The 16,866-nt window shown below is 40.6% G+C and overlaps 2 protein-coding genes across 3 annotated transcripts in view; one reads left to right on the forward strand and one right to left on the reverse strand.

Moving 5' to 3' along the window:
* The window catches only part of Mastl (microtubule associated serine/threonine kinase like), a 58,098-nt gene extending 54,741 nt beyond the window's left edge, over window positions 1-3,357 (reverse strand). For both annotated transcript variants that reach the window (XM_041641644.1, XM_041641643.1), the window contains exon 1: window positions 3,175-3,357. In XM_041641644.1, the coding sequence (XP_041497578.1) occupies window positions 3,175-3,357 (183 nt within the window). The remainder of the gene's footprint in view (window positions 1-3,174) is intronic.
* Window positions 3,358-4,048: 691 nt separating this feature from the next.
* Yme1l1 (YME1 like 1 ATPase) overlaps window positions 4,049-16,866 on the forward strand; it is a 36,429-nt gene continuing 23,611 nt past the window's right edge. The window contains exons 1-5 of the mRNA XM_041641605.1: window positions 4,049-4,266; window positions 7,450-7,578; window positions 9,085-9,247; window positions 11,139-11,237; window positions 12,995-13,104. Coding sequence (XP_041497539.1) covers window positions 4,234-4,266; window positions 7,450-7,578; window positions 9,085-9,247; window positions 11,139-11,237; window positions 12,995-13,104 — 534 coding nt within the window. The 5' untranslated portion in view covers window positions 4,049-4,233. The remainder of the gene's footprint in view (window positions 4,267-7,449; window positions 7,579-9,084; window positions 9,248-11,138; window positions 11,238-12,994; window positions 13,105-16,866) is intronic.

Here is a 16,866-nt window from a genome sequence, read left to right on the forward strand (position 1 = left end):
ATATACATATTCCTTGACAGAGGGGAACAGAGTGAAAACATTGCGGGCTGGAGAGATTGCTGAGTGGTTAAAAGTACTTTCCTTATGGAGGATCTGAGTTTGCTTCCCAGCATATGGTGTCTCACAACCATCTGTAACTCTCCTTCCAGGGAATCCATCATCTTCTTGTGGTCTCCCTAGGTACCAGGTCTGTGTATGGTCCACATACATACATTCAGCCAAAATGCTCATACACATAAAATAAAGAATTCAACCCCCCCTTTTTTTAATGTTAAAGTCTGTCTCAGGAACAATGACAGCTGGTCATGGTGGCACTTGCCTGTAATATCAGCATTTAGGAGGCCGAGGCAAGCATGGACCACAGACTCTAATCTCAAAAAATATAAAACAAAACAGAATTCTGAAATATTCTCAAGTGCTGCCATCCAGAAAAATATGAGCTATATTCTCATCCTTATGAATCTGAGGCTGGCCTTGAATTTACTATGTAGCTGAGGATGCCCTTGAACTCTCAGTCTTCCCACCTCCACCTCACAAGTGTTGACTGTACGGGTGTGTGCTATCACATCTGGCCAAATTACACCTTTTAAGTTTCAAGGTAATAGGTAAGAAACAAAACAATACATTCAAGTTGTAGCAGTAGATGCAATAGAAATATTAGGATCATATAATTTTCAAAGAATTAATGAAAATATTAAAAACACCCACTGGAATCAATGCTTATTATAAAAAGGCATTCACTTAACATGTTTAATAAAATGATTACTACATGATAAATTCTAGCTTTACCTCATTTTCTTAAGAAAGACCGAGGAGAGGGCTAGGGATGTAGATCAGTGACAGAGCACTTACCTGTCATGGGTTAGGCCCAGGTCTGTCCTTCCCAGCACTGTAGAGATAAACACAGCAAACCTACGATGTGATTCTACCTGTTATCTCCCGGGACTGGCAGAATCTCCATGGAGGCCTGTTTGCTTTGTTTACCACTATACCCCAGATCCAAAAACTATTTATTGAACAGATTAATTGGTGTTTTCAGATCAACAATCATTGCTTGACATGTTATCGAAGGAAAAACAGTTAAGGAACTGGAATAAACAAGTTCTGGGTCACAAAATATAATTCATGGCTTTGAGGAACCAGTTGGCGGTTTGGGCGTTGCTAGAACATAAATTATGTGGAACACACAGTGAAGGTCTAGGGCCAAAAATTGGGAGTATGACTGATTGCCTAAGGATTCTGGATTTTGGCCTGCACAGCACAGCCTAAGAATGGATTAAAAGTAAAAATAATGATTCGAGTTAAGGGACTATTTCAATCAACTAGGTATAGAAATGAAGGCCTGATGAACCTCAAACCACCAAGCAAATTAAAAAAAAAAAAAAAAGGATGCAAAAGACCATACACTGTATGATTTCTGTGAAATGTCCAGAAAAGGCAACCTTGCAGAGACATAGAGTGGGTTGGTGCACACGACATGTAATCCCATCACTTGGAAGATGGAGCCAGGAGCATCAGCAGTTCAAAGCCAGCCAGCCTTAGCTACATCACAGTCTAAGGCTATCTGGGACAAATTTGGGTCAGAGAGAGAGAGAAAGAGAGAGAGAGAGACAGAGACAGAGACAGACAGAGACAGAGAGTGACAGAGACAGAGAGAGAGAAAGAGAGAGACAGACAGACAGAGAGAGCAGTGGAGAGGGGAAAGGTTAGCAGTTAAAGGAAGCGGCATTAGGTCAGGCAGAAAAGGCCATTTCCTGGGCTATGGAACTATCCTAATATTGGATTGCGATGATGGTTATACAACTACTTACTAAAATCATCACTGAACTGCACTTTTATAAACAAGTGGGGAGAAATGAGGGCCTGAACATAGCTATTAATTTAAGAATGAAAAACTAAAAATAAATAATGTCTTCCAGAGGGAAAACAGGGATATTAAAAGATAAGCTACATGGATGAAATATAAGAAGGAACACTGTCTCAAGCCTCTAACCTGCAGGGTAGGTAGGATGTTGGAGGTAGTGAAGGAAGAGAAGGAACACAGGTGGCAGCCTTCAGTCAGCTGCAGAGGACCGCTCACCCTGCCCTAGTTACTCAACGGTGCACACCAGAAATCTCAATTCGTCGACAGTCTGCTTCCCTTTGTTAGTTTCACTATTGGCTGAGAACCAAGAGTGGACAGAACAATTTGAAGTGCATATGACTGTTTTTAAGATTACATACAGGCCTTTAATCCCAGCACTCGGGAGGCAGAGGCAGGCAGATCTCTGTGAGTTCGAGACCAGCCTGGTCTACAGAGCTAGTTCCAGGACAGGCTCCAAAGCCACAGAGAAACCCTGTCTGGAAAAAGCCAAAACCAAACAAACCAAACCAAAAAAAAGGATTACATACAGATAATAAGGCTTGATTTAGGACACATTTCTTTTTACTTGCTCTATAAATGATCTTAAAATCTAGATATCACTATGGAAAAATTGAAAAGGAAAAATGAAGTTTAATGAGATCTTTTGGTTGTACAGCACTTGCTCCTGCCTATTAATCTATTATCAAATGGATGGAATTAAAACATAATCTGAAAGTAACTATTACAATCTTAATGAAAGTATCAAACTTAATCCTGGAGAAGCCCAAGTCAGCAAAGAACAAAAGTCCAGATGATACATAAAATAAATGATACTTTAATCAAAAATTTCACAACATAAATTAATATAACGCAACTTTCTCTTGGTAAGAGTGGGATTTGAAATTAGCGTCTACAAAACAATCATGTTTGTGAAAGCAAAATTCTGTACGTGAAGCAAACAAGGAAACCATAACCAACAGGTACTTAAGGCCTTTTGGATTTTGAAACATGAGTCAGGAATCATGGCTGTGGCTCCAAGCCTCTGCGTTTAGCCTCGGTTTTATCATTTGTTAACACTGGCCAGGTCAACGTTGAATAAATTTTGCTATTTTACACTGGGCAGTGATTCTTGGGATACAGGAAAGAAGGACAGGGAAAGGGAAAAGACACACCTGCTCACTGCAGTCAGCCCAAACGCGGCCGTCAGCACGCAGGACTGTGCAGGCTTCGGCAAGCAGGGCCAGGCAGCAGCCCCAGAGCCTGTCCAGCAACGAGGAAGGAGGACAGCAGGGGAGGACCGTCTAAGACCCTCTGCCTTTTAGACTTCCTACCTTCACTGCGTACAACTTGCCGCCTTTCTGCCCCAGGTACACTTTCCCGAATGCACCACGGCTAATGGGCTTCACTATGGTGAACTCCTCAATGGAGGGTGGTCTTGGCACCGGAATTCTATTCACGTACTCCTCTGTCGCTGAGCCTCCGTCATTCTCCTCACTCCCTGAAACGGACTCCATAGCCGTACAGGTCCCACTGCAGCTGCAACTCCCGCCAATTAGATTCAAATAGAGGCTCCGCCTACGCCGGACGCCTCCCGTGACGTCACCGCGCGGCTGCGCCCCGGCGGCTTACTGGAGGCCAGCACCGCTGGGCGGGGCCGACGAGTTGATGGGCGGGGCCGGAGGGGCGTTGGGCGGAGCCGGCAGGTCGCTGGGCGGGGCTCCAGCTTGGTTCGCGTTTGGCCAGTTCTGCCCTATGTTCACAGGCCAAGTGTGACGGGATGGTGCGGTTGCTGGCCAACGAGCGAAGGGATTACTAGGACTTTAATGCGGATCGAATCCAGTGGGGTCCTTCCAGGTCCCAGTCAAGATCTGCAGTTCTCTCTCCCTCTGCCTGAGCTAGAAGCCAGGCCGATTGTTAAGTGAAGCAATGGCTAGGGATGAGGTGTGGAAGCTAGCGAAGTCACAGAATGTGGAGAACCTGGGTGAGCGGGGAGCGCGGCTGGCCCCGTACTGAATTCAGAAATAGAATAGGAGCGACTAAAACAACACCCAATTTATTGTGGAAAAAAAAAAAACCAAACCCCAAATCAACTCCCACAGTGAAATACTACCGGGAAGAGGCAGGAGGCTGACGGCGGTAGAGGTGGGGTGAGCGTGGGGGCGTTCACTTGCTCCGGAAGTACTGTTTCGTTAGCCTCTTGTCTTCCGGGGCAGGTGTCGGCGTAGCAGCTATAGGGCGGGGAAGCCATTTTTTGTTTCTGGGAAGAGTAAGGAAGAAACCGAGACAAAAGCGAGGGGACAGAAAGAGAAAATAAAAGGGCTCAGCCCCTTTCCTCTGAACTGAAGCTAGGAAGCAGTTTCGGCTGGCGGCAAGGTCCCGAGGGCCCAGAGATGTTCTCCCTGTCGAGCACTGTGCAGCCCCAGGTGAGCCCAGCATTTAGCCGTTTTCCTGCGGCCCTTTTGCGACTGTTTTCCGGATGCTGCCGTAGAATCGGGTTTTCCGAAGCGAAGTAGTGAGGGAAGCGACGAGCTCAGTGTGATTCGCGGCTGAAAGTAGATCAGGGGACAATCCTGAGACTAAAATGCAAACTAAAAAGCATTGGCAACCAAGCCCTAAGAGGGCAGAGGCGTGATCTTACGGTGGCGGATCATAGCTTATCGGATGGCTTGTGCGGGGTTTCTGTTAAAGACAATTCAGGCATTGTTTATGGTTGTACATTCTGAGATGGTGGTTTGTGAAGTCTACGCGAGAGGTAAAGAGGACAAGTAATGTTCTTTCCAACTACCTCTTTCTGAACCCCCTTTTTTTCTTCAAGCCGAATGTAGCTTAAACAAACGTACCCTAGTATTTTGAATAGCCATCGTTATTTTTTTTTTCTGGTCAGAATTAACTCGTGTACATTTTTGAGACATCAGATTCTTACTATTAAATAGTTTAAGAATTGATTTGTATTCCTTATTTTTAGGGTCTTTCTTTGAGGACCCAAATTGTGTTAATTAATGCCTTTTTCCTTGATTAATTTTTTTTTTTTGATGATAACAGACAATGGTTTCTATGACCAGATTTTCGTTTGTAGGCTTTCTCTGGCTTCTTGTTGTGTGGAAAATAGGAGAGGGCAAAAGTGGAAGGGTTACGGATTAAGGATGCTGCTGAACTAACCCAGGAAAGGGATGCCATCCCAATCAAGTAGTGTTCAATAATTACGGAAAAGAAATACAAATGTCTAGTGTAGCACCAGTCTTGAGGGAAGGGGCAAGAGGATTAGGAATTGACCTCCAGTCTATCAGGAAAAACAAAATAGAATTTCACTTGGTTCTAAGTGAGGGAAATGGTGGAAAGTGATGTTTCTGTTTTGGTCACCTCGATACAGTAAAGCGACTGTTTTCCAGGATGACAGTGTCTGGGGAAGTCCTAGTAATTGAAAAAACAGTAGATAGGGACTGTTGAATATAAAATTAATTAGTTTCTCTCAAGAAGACATGATGGATAGTTTATTGTCATGGAGTAGAAGACATACCTGGTAGAGGGGCCAAAGAGAGCAAGGTGGGAAACCCCTTGCCGTAACAGCATCAATTTGTTCCTCAGGACTGGACTTCCATGACTTAAATCCTTGATTGTTTTGGGTTTCATAAAACTGGATCTTTCTATGTAGCATAGAACAATTGGCTTGTAGTAATATAGTAAAATAGACTCCTAGCTAAACACCTATAACACTGCTGTTATAATGGAAACTGAATTCAGCATGAATTTTAAAGGGAAGAAATACAATAATAGCTAATTTTTATGTCCTAGGTATTAAATTATTTAAATTATGGGCCTTGGTATATAATCAGAGCCTATTATTTTATTCACTCAACATCAGACCTGTTTGTCATTCCCTTATGCACTGTTAGGCTGGAGTGCAGCACTGAGTACTAAAATACAAAAGAATCCTTGCCTTATGGAGTTTATCTTTTAATTGGGTAATATGATACAATAAAAGAAATACTTTATTTTATGGTCTTCCTGATGACAAGCTTCTGTGAAATTCTTAGAATTTCTTGAGTTATTGGTAAATCATAAGCCCCCATGGATTACATCTGTGTTTGTCCTAATGAGGTGACTTTTAATCTGCAAATAACCTCAGAGTAGAACTAGTCAGACCAGGTAATCTTAGCATCCTGTAATTCCCGCATCTTCAGGCAGTAATTGAGCTGTAGGAGGGTGTTAACATCAGAGCTCCAGAGAGGATGTCCTCCACTAGGTGTTCTGCCTGGCTTTGTCCTGTGTACTTCTTTATGTTCATTTCTGTTTCTCCTTATAGATGGGCAATGTAAATAAAGTGTTTTCATGTGTTCTTTGAGCCCCTTCTAACCCAGGGAGTGAAGGGCATTTAATAAAGAACCGAACTGGAGTCGATGTTCAGGTTCTACAGGTGTTAAGATTTTTAAGCCAAAGGGTGACTGATTTTAATATGATCATTTTATCTCAGGCTGGGAGTGTGCTGGAGCTGGGTAAGGGCAGGAGCAGGCGAGTAGGTGGCGGGGGTTAGGACAAGATGGTGGCGGTGAGGAAATATAACATTAGAAAATTCTTGCTATTCTGTGGAAGTGACTTCTATTTTTCCACTTCCCTCATGGTGGTTCTCTTCAGCTTTCCATCTACTTTAAAATTATGCTGTTAAAATTATCTTATTAAGGTGCATGCATTTGTCAAATCATTTCCTTAGAATAAATTTCTAGATAGTAGATTTTGGAGGATGAAAAATATATATTTCAAATTTATTAATTTTTATGACATGGTCACTGTGTAGTTCTGGTTGGCTTTGAACTCTATATAGACCAAGCTATCCTTGAACTTACAGAGATCTGCTTGTCTCTTCCTCCGCAGTGCTGAGATAAAAGGTATGTACCATTGTGCCCGACTTTTAACATATCCAGAATAGTATCATGAAAGAGTAAACCAATTTTCTTTCTACCTCCAGCAAATGTTTTTGTTTTGTTTTTCAAGACAGGATTTCTCTGTGTAACAATTCTGGCTGTCCTGAAACTAGCTCTTGTGGACCAGACTGGCCTCGAACTCACAGAGATCCGCCTGTCTCTGCATCCTGAGTGCTGGGATTAAAGTTGTGCGCCAACACTGCCTGGCAAGGATGGACAATTTTTAATGTCTAGTTTTGTTGATTTGTTTTTTGCATGTGTACGTGTGTTTATTATGTCTGTCTCAATTTTTTTGTTTGTGTGTGTATGTGTTTGAGTGTTTGGTGCTGGATCTGAAGCCTAGATCATCTGTCTCTTCAGCTGTGCATGGCTCTACCCCTGAGCCGTATCTCAGCTTACCCATAATCTTGATATCTGGTATATATTTAACTTTTTTTTAAATCAAGACAGGGCTTCTCTGTGTATCTCTGGCTGTCCTGGAACTCACTCTGTAGACCAGGCTGGCCTCAAACTCACAGAGATCCGCCTGCCTCTGCCTCGCTGAGTGCTGGGATTAAAGGTGTGCACCACCACCACTGCCCAGCTGTTTTGACTTTTAACAGATCCTAAATCCTGACCAGAAAAGAAATTGTTTCTGTTTTTTTTTTTAAACATTCCTCTTAATTTGAAATTGTATCTGTTTTCTAGGTTACAGTTCCTCTCAGTCATCTCATCAATGCTTTCCATTCACCGAAAAGCTTATCTGTTTCTGTGAACACACCTGTTCAGAAGCAGCGCCGAGACCCAGCTCCTGAGCATGACACACCGAGTAGTGAGGTAATAGTTACTTGAGCTCTATGAGAAAATTTTAATCACACTTGGTCAAGTGTTGTCTGACCACAGGGCAATGTCAGTTCAGGCCCCCTCTCCTCTATTGCTTAGGGTCTTAGCTGGGGTCATTCTTATGGACTCCTGGTAATTTCTTTAGTGCCAGGTTTCTTGCTAGCCCCATAACAGCTCCCTTAATCAAAGTATCTCTTTCCTTGCCTTCCATCTCTGGCCTTCCCTCATTTTGACTATCCTGTTCCCTCAAGGTCTTCTCCCCCTCCCATTCTCCCCTCCTCCTGTCCTTCCACCCTCCCATCTCACCTCCCCACCCCATGCTTCCAGTTTTTTCAGGAGATCTTGTCTATTTCCCCTTCCTAAGGGGATCTATATATATTTTTCTTAGGTTTCACCTTGTTACTTAATTTCTCTGGGGTCGTGGACTGTATAGGTTCGTTATCCTTTCCTTTACAGTTAGTATCCACTTAGGAGTGAGTACATACCATGTTCATCTTTCTGGGTCTGGGTTACCTCACTCGGGAAGTTTTTTTCTAGTTCCATCCATTTGCATGCAAATTTCAAGATGCCATTGTTTTTTAGTGCGTAGTACTCCATTGTGTAAATGCACCACACTTTCTTTTTCCATTCTTTGGTTGAGGGGCATCTAGGTTGTTTCCATGTCCTGGCTATGACAAATAATGCTTCTGTGAACATAGTTGAAAAATGTCCTTGTAGTATGATTGAGCATCTTTGGGTATATGTGTAAGAGTGGTATTTCTGGGTCCTGAGGAAGATTGATTCCCAATTTTCTGAGAAACCGCCATAGTGATTTCCAGAGTGGTTGTACAAGTTTGCATTCCCACCAGCAATGGAGGTGTTCCTCTCATCTTTGTGCTTCTTTTTCCCTATTTGCCCAGTTTTCTTGTTCATTTTTGTAGATACACCATTGCTTTTCTTCTCTTTTGATAACCTTGCTCTCCAATCATACAGCCCTAGAAAACCTTATTACTGAAAGTACTGTAAAGTTGAATTTATAAGTTAAACATAGTAAGAGATTAATAGCAACTAATAATAAAAATAACAATTATATTGCAATGAAAGTTGTATCAATGTGATCTCTCTTAAAATAGTCTGTTTTACTGTACTCGACCCAGCCAAAACTATTCTTATGAGTGGCAGATAATGGTTAGGTTGGCAACTAGGTCGCAGTGCTTTCTATGCAGAGAGGGAAAACAATGTAAAGTCTCACATCATTGGGAATCATAATGTTTAACTAACTGGTGCTTTTGTTATAGTGAGAAATGTCATCAATTTAGGGAGACTGTTAGGGCTTTTTATTTTTTTGGTCAAACCCATAATGAACCTTAGTAAAACTAGAACCATCAGAATATTTTATTAACTTATTTTAATAATTAAGATGTCAGTTCATTTTTTTTAATTTAAAAAATCCTTATTGTTTTTGATAAGTATCTTTTAAATGTCTCATTAATGTTAATTTGGTGGTTTTGTCTTTTATAGCCTGTACTTAATTTAAAGGACCTTGGATTATCTGAATTAAAAATTGGACAGATTGATCAACTGGTAGAAAATCTACTTCCTGGGTTTTATAAAGACAAAAGAGTTTCTTCCCATTGGCATACATCTCATGTCTCAGCACAGTCCTTCTTCGAAAATAAATATGGTATGTTAGTTATTATTCTTGAACTTACTGATGATGTTTATACTATATTAACATTTACTATGGGTCAGTTCTTTTTTGAAGTGTTTTTTAAATTTGTAATTTTCTTACGGTTATAATGTTATATTTATAGAAAAATTGTAAAGTACAGAAAATTTGTACTCTTTGCTTCCCATAGTATTGATATCAGGGCTTGCTCATATTATGTAAGCTTTTTAACCACTGAGCTACATGTCCAGTCTATGAATATCTTTTCTGTGGTGCTCCGTGGGATTGAACCCTTGACCTCACTGAGGCTAGGCAAGCACTCTCCTTGATGTACTGAGTTATATCTTTAACACTTTAATTAATTTTCATTTTGAGCCAGGGTTTTGGCAAGTTATTCTAGCAGGTCTTATATTTGGTGTCTTCCTGTCTAAACCTCCTGAAGAGCTGGGATTATAGGGCTGTGCCACATGTGATTCTGCTCCCCCCCCCACACACACACACACATGCCAAAACAGGGTTTCTCTGTATAGCTCTCACTGTTCTGGAATTCACTATGCAGACCAGGCTGGTCTTGAACTCAGAGATCTACCTGCTTCTGTCTCCTAGGTGCTGTAGTTAAGTTAAAACTGTGCGTGCCATCACTGCCTAGCCTACAACCTTCTTAAAGTATCAGAATTCCAGGGCTGGAGAGATGGCTCAGAGGTTAAGAGGCTATTCTTCCAGAGGTCCTAAGTTCAATTCTCAGCACCCACATGGTGGCTCACAACCATCTGTAATGAGATCTGGTGCCCTCTTCTGCCATGTAAGCATATATCCAGACAGAACACTGTATACATAATAAAACAAAAATTCAAAATACCTGTTTCATATTGATGGAAAAACACGTTTTAAAAGTCAGTATAAATTGTAGGATTTCAAGAATAAAAAAGACTAAAAAATGTAAGAGTGAGGAAAAAAAACAGTTTTAAGGTTTGAGGGCTTAGACTACAGTCTTGATTGAGTCGTTTGTCTTTGACTTCCTAAAGTGCTGGGCTCATAGTAAATCTTCAGGCCACATTTTTACTTTAATGTTTTAATACTTTTATTCTCCTGTTTTTCTAATCTGCATTTTTACAATTTAAGATTCTTCATACTGTGAGCTGCTTGGCTCCACTTGGGCAGACAGAAATATTAGAAATGAGTTTCTTAGTTGGACTCTTGAGAAATTTTTTGAAAAATGCCTTAAGTGTTACTGGAACATAAAAACAAATACTAACCACGGAAGAGCTGAGGCTGGGAGTATAGTTCAGTGGTTCTGTGAGGCCTTCAGTTGCAAGCCTGGCTGTCAGAGAAAACCTTTTCATATTTGGCAATTCTTTATAATTTTGGTTTTTTTGAGACAGGGTCTCCCTATGTAGCCCTGGCTGTCCTGGAAGTCACTGTGTAGACCAGGCTGGTCTTGAACTCAAGAGTTCCACCTGCCTCTGCCTCCAAGCTCTGGATTAAAGATGATTGCAAACACACCTGGCTTTACTCTAGATCCTTCAAGCAGAGCAGAAGCTGTGTTTGCAGTGTTCTATGATACAGGGCTTTGAGATGGCCTTTAAGCAATAGCAGTCGTTAACCGCTCTATCCTTTTAATAAAAGAGATTGTTTTTCCTTTTTTTAACCTCTAAATTTGAATTTAGTTTCATGGACAGCTATAAACACACGCCAGAGAAAAATAGTAACCTAAGGTAAGTGATAGTGAAACGAGGGATTGTGAGATATAAAGGAGTTACATTAGTGCATCAAATGTCTTTCTTAAAACACTCTGTGATACATTGTCACTTTTCCTGGTATTTATAAATTTATATTTTATACAGTTTTTCATGTGTTTTTGCCTTGGCTTGACAACTGGAAAATAACTTTTTCATTTTCCTTGCAGGTCACTTAGATATGTTCAATACACTGCGCTCCTCTAGCCTGCACAGACAATATCCAAAAACTCTTCGAAGCATTTGTTCAGATCTTCAATATTTTCCAAGTACGAAAAAACTGTGTTTATTTTGAAAAATTTGATAAGTATATTTAATAAGACTTGTTTTTGTTAATGGTGGTAATTATCTATTTATAGTATAGTAGACTTAAAAGTATTTGTGATTATTAATTTGGTTGGTTCTGTAATTTTTGGGACAGGTTTCATTGTGTTAACCTAGACAGGCTTGTAACTTGTAGTCTTCTTCAGCCTCTTCTGTGTTTGAGGTTACAGATATATTCCACCATACTTGACTTTATGAACTTTTGAAAATAAAAGTATTTCTTTTTTATGGTTTATTTAACTTTATTTTATGTGCATTGGTGTGAAGGTATCAGATCCCCTGCAACTGGATCTTTAGACAGTTGTGAGCTGCTATGTGGGTGCTAGGAATTGAACCCGGGTCCTCTAGAAGAGCAGTCAATGCTCTTAACCACTGAGCCATCTCTCCAGCCCCCTAAAAGTATTTCTTATTTGTATAGTTGTTCCACCTGCATGTTATGTCTGTGTACCATACCATACTTGCCTGGTTTCCCCTGAGGCCAGAGGAGGGCATCAGGTCTCCTGAAACTGGAGCCACCATATGGTTTCTGGGAATTGAACCCAGGTCCTCTGGAAGAGCATCCAGTGCTGGCAACTGCTTACCCATCTCTCCAGTCCTCTTTATAAATGCTGAGCCACAAAATAATAATAGAAGCTGTGTTAGTGCTAAGGACTACGGTGAATCAGACTTGGGAAACTCATCTACACTTGTTTCAAAGTAATTAACTAAGCATGTTTGTCTACTTACCGTCACCTCCAAAAACCCACTGAAATGTCAGGAAAAAGTTAAAGGAAAAAAATTGGAGAATACCAGAGTGTTTTCATTAACATCCCAGAAATCTGAGGACTTTAAATAAAGCCATAAGCTAGGTGATATCAAATTGATAGCATTGTTTGCTACTTTCATACAATTTAGGATAGTCATTGGTTCTCAATCTGTGGGGGTCCACATATCCTGCACATCAGATATTTACATTGTGATTCTTAACAGTAGCAGAATTACAGTTACCAAGTAGCTGTGAAATAATTTTATGGTGGGGTCTCCACAACATGAAGAAATGTATTAAAGGGTTGCAGCATTAGGAAATGTCATAACTATTTCTAGTAGAACTTAAAAATAATAAATACCAAACTGAGAGTCAGTAAGGATGGGCTTTGGTACTTGTCTTAGTTTGGCTTTTGTTGCTATGATGAAACACTGGCCAAAAGCAACCTAAGGGAGGAAATTGTTTATTTGGCTTACAGGGCCTAATCACACAGTCCATCTTTGAGGCAAGTCAGAGCAAAAGCAGAAGCACAAATCTGGAGGCAGGAACTGATGCAGACGCCATAGAGTTGTCCCAGGGTTTCTCTGTTGTCTTTCTTATGTTACCCAGCATCACTTGCCTGGTAGTGACAACATCCTTTGTGGACTGAACCCTCTCACGTTTTCTTTAAGCCAATACTTGAAGACTTGCCTCTAGGCCAGTCCTATTTCTCATTTGAGGTTCCTTCTTATTATATTGTGAAATCCTCTTACTTTTTCCTCCCTCAACATGAAGTTAAATGTTCAAAGTTCTTGGAAAAAAGGGTAATAGAAAAAGGTGAAGCAAATTGAAATGCCAGCTGAAATAACTCTATCTAGAACTTGGATTCTAATTGTGATGTGCCGTTATGAGTCAGACTTTACACTTGATCATTTTCTCTTGCTATAGCTACCAAGTAATTGGTACTGTTTTGTTCAGTTTTCACACAGTCTCGGGGCTTTAAAACTTTAAAATCAAGGACACGGCGTTTGCAGTCTACTTCTGAAAGATTAGCAGAAGCACAGAATATAGCACCATCCTTTGTGAAGGTAATTAGTTATTTGTGGTTTAGAAAATAATAAGTAACAAATACTAGGACATCAAAAACTTTAAGTATCTCATTTTTCTGGTTGGTGGAGCGTCCACTCAGTTCTGTCTACCTACAATAATTAACTACTTGTGTATTTGTTGTGCCTCTAAAATCTTTAAAAATGTTTTTGTTTTTGTCTTTATTCTTGACAATGTCGTACATGTATACAATGAAGTATGATATCCACCCCCATTCTCTGCTTCAGCTACCTTTATATCTCCCTCAACATGTCTGCCTCCCAAACTCATGTCTTTAAAGTTACTGGGTTTTTTTGTTTGTTTGTTTGTTTTTTGTAACCTACTAAGTCCAGTTAGTGTTGCTTATATATGTATGGGTGTAGGAGTATCCACTGGAGCTTGAGAAGCCTACCAGTGGCCACATCCTCAGAAAAGAGTAATAGCTACTCAATAATGGGTGGGCCCCGGAGATTGTCTACCCGACCTATGTCAGAATTTTGGTTGGCTTGTTCTTGTGCAGGTAATTTCAGTTGTTGTGAGTTCATGAAAGTTATAACCATGTTATACCCAAAGACAACATTTCACAGCATTCCTCCTTACGTGTTGGTTCTTAAATTCTTTCTGCCTTTTCCTCCATGTTCCCTGCGCCTCTCTAGAGGAGTAGTGTGCATGATATAGAATTCCTGTCTAGGGATGAATGGTCAGTCTCTTCTTAGTATTATTACAGTTTTGTATTGCTGCATTGACTACTGTGCTGTGCAAAAAGAAGCTGACCAAGGTTGAAAGCAGGCCAGGTCTATGTGTATAAACATAAATTAATATTTAGAAGATGGTGTTTGGTGACACACACCTTTAATCCTAGCACTTGGGAAGCAGAGGCAGGTGGATCTCTGAGTTTGAAGCCAACCTGGTCTACAAAGCTTGTTCCAGGACAGCTGGGACTGTTAAACAGAGAAACCCTGAATAGAATTACCAAAATAAAAAGCAGATGTTTACCCTAGGACTTATAACCATTCTTACCATGGGCTTTTTGAGCAGGATTAAGGTACCAGGCATGGAACTCCCTTCTGTGGAACAGGTCTCAAACCCAGAGAGAGGTTGGGCACCCCATTAGCAGCCACGCCTCTGTTGCACAAGTAGGCATTTCTTGCGTGGCTAGTAGATATTGGAGCATGCAGGGTTTAGATCTGGTTAAAACCACTGATGTACTTTCTCTCTAACCACCTACATTGCACCTTTCAACACTGAAAACTAGCAATTAGGGGTGAACTTGATCAGTCATTTTGAGATTGATTTTTCTATGTCCTGTGTCCAAGGTGTGCAGTATCTTCAGCCATTGAGGTTTACCTAGTAGTTATGGTGGGTAACTAAGAGTAATTAATGGCACTATCCTGTGTTTTAGAAATCTCTAAGACCTCTCTGACTACATGTACCTTGTACTGTCACTTGATTGCTTATACGTTCTGAGAATTGCATTGTCCATTCATGCAGGATAGTTCCATTGGGCTATTTTTTAAGTTAGTTTGAAATTAGTATACTAGCTACTGGTTTTTCATAAGACTTTTGCATACATCCTTGGTTTTGGTTAACCCAACAACTCCCTCCTCTCCCCCATCCATATCTGGTTAAGTCTTTAGCCTCTACTATCCTCCCCTCTTCATTCATTTCACATGTGTTTTATTATACCTCCAAATATTTTTAATTGGCCTGTGAGTTTATAGCTTTCCATATACTTCGTGTTAGCCCTCCTTCCATTTCCAGCTTTTCCCCATACTCCTTACCCTGCCCTGTTAGAGCCTTTGTGCTGCCACTATTCCACCTTTCTCCTTTTACCTACAATATACTTAAATGATATACTTAACTCTTCCTTAAGGTATGATAGTTTCCTCCCAACTCCCTTCCTCCCAAAAGGCCCCTCTTTGGTTTCTTGGTTTCTACTTGGACTTCAAGTTAAATACACAAAACAAGATTTATAGCTCAAATCTGCATAATGGAGAGAACATGACTTTTGTCTTTCTGGGTCTGTTACCTTAGTAAAATTTTTCCACTTCCATACATTTAACTACAAATTTCATTTGCCTGTATACCTGAGTTCACTGTGTATATGCATCATATTTTTCTTTTTTGAGATATAGTTTCCCTACATATCCCTGGCTATCCTGGACCTCACTACGTAGACTAGGCTAGTGTCAAACTCAGAAGAGATTCACCAGTCTCTGCTTCTCAAGTGTGGGGATTAAATGCATACACCACCATGCCCAGTCTACGTTTTTCTTATCCATCCATTAACATGTGGTTGATTCCATTTCCTTACTGTTGTAGTAGAGTAGTAATGTAACTATTTCTGTAGCAGAATATAAAGTCAGTTGGGTATATGCCCGTGGCTATAGCTCAGCCATGTGGCAGTTGTAGTTTTAGTTTTTGAGGATTCTCTAGATTGATCCCCAGAGTGGCCATTCTAGTTCCCGCTTCCAGCGACAGTGTGGGAGAGATCCTTCTTGCCCATGTCCACACAGCATTTGTTGTCATTTGTAGTCCTCAAATCTTAAAATCCTTTCAGTTTCCTTGATGACTACTAAGCATGTTTTAAAGCATTTAGGAACTGCTTATATTTCCTTTGAGAATTTTCTGTCCAGGTCGTTCCATTGCCCAGTTTTTGATTGGACTGTTTATTTTCTTAATGCTTGGTATTTTGAGTTCTTTGACCTGTTCTAGACAGTAACTCTGTCAGATAAATTGCTGGGAGATTTTTCTCTCATTCTGTGGGCTGTACCTTCGTTTGCTTGAAGTTTCTTTTGATGCACAGAAACTTTGCAGTTTCACAAGATCCTATTTGTTGACTGTTGTTCTTCTGTGCTACTGGAGCCTCACTCAGAACTGTGGTCATGTCCGCCTGTGCGCAGAGCAGAGGCACAGGCCTCCGTTCTTCTCTTCCAGTTTCAGGGTATCAAGGCTTAAAGGTCGATTCACTTAGGGTTGAATCATGTACAGGATTAGAGATAAGGTTTCTGGGTTTTTTTTATATGTTGTAGTCCAGTTTCCCAGTACTGTCTGAAAGAGCTGTCCTTTTCCCAGTGTATCCTAATAAGTATCATTGGGGAAGTGGTGGTCCTAGGGATTGAACCTAGGTTTCATGGTTTCTAGCCAGGTGATCTACCACTGATCTATACTACTAACCTGAAATGTTTCTCTTTTGTTATTGTTTTGTTTGTTTGTTTGCGGGGGGCTGGGGGATAGGGGGGATATCTTGCTTTTTAGAGACAGGATCTCAGTCTGCCGCACAGGTGGTTCTGGATCTCAATGTGTAGCCTAGTCTGGCCTCAAACTTAAGGCAATTCTTCTGCTTCAGATTCCCATACCTTATTTCAAGTGTGAACCACTTTGCCCAGCTAACGTTTCTTAAATCTTTCCCTTCATCCTTGTTGCATTGCTGTTCATAGACATTTTAACATTTTATTGCCTCAATTATTCTAGCAAGTACTCATTTGATACCTTGCTTCTATCTGTAGTTGTGTTTGGTTATTTTTTTTTTTTTTTACTCTTTGATCTTTGGGGGCCCACCACTCAGCTCCCAAATAATTGCACATAGTCTTACTTGTGAATGCCCAACTTAGCTTGGCTTGTTGCTAGCCAGTTCTTCTTAAATTATACCACCTACCTTTTGCCCCTGGTCTTTTACCTTTCTCTATTTCTGTATATCTTTTCTTTCCATCTTATGCCGTGTCTGGCTGGGTAGCTGTCCCTTGACATTTTCCTCTCTTCCT

This window comes from Microtus oregoni, unplaced genomic scaffold (assembly GCF_018167655.1).
Source record: "Microtus oregoni isolate MIOR12 unplaced genomic scaffold, Mior012 000070F_ref0000104, whole genome shotgun sequence".
Classification (NCBI taxonomy): domain Eukaryota; kingdom Metazoa; phylum Chordata; class Mammalia; order Rodentia; family Cricetidae; genus Microtus; species Microtus oregoni.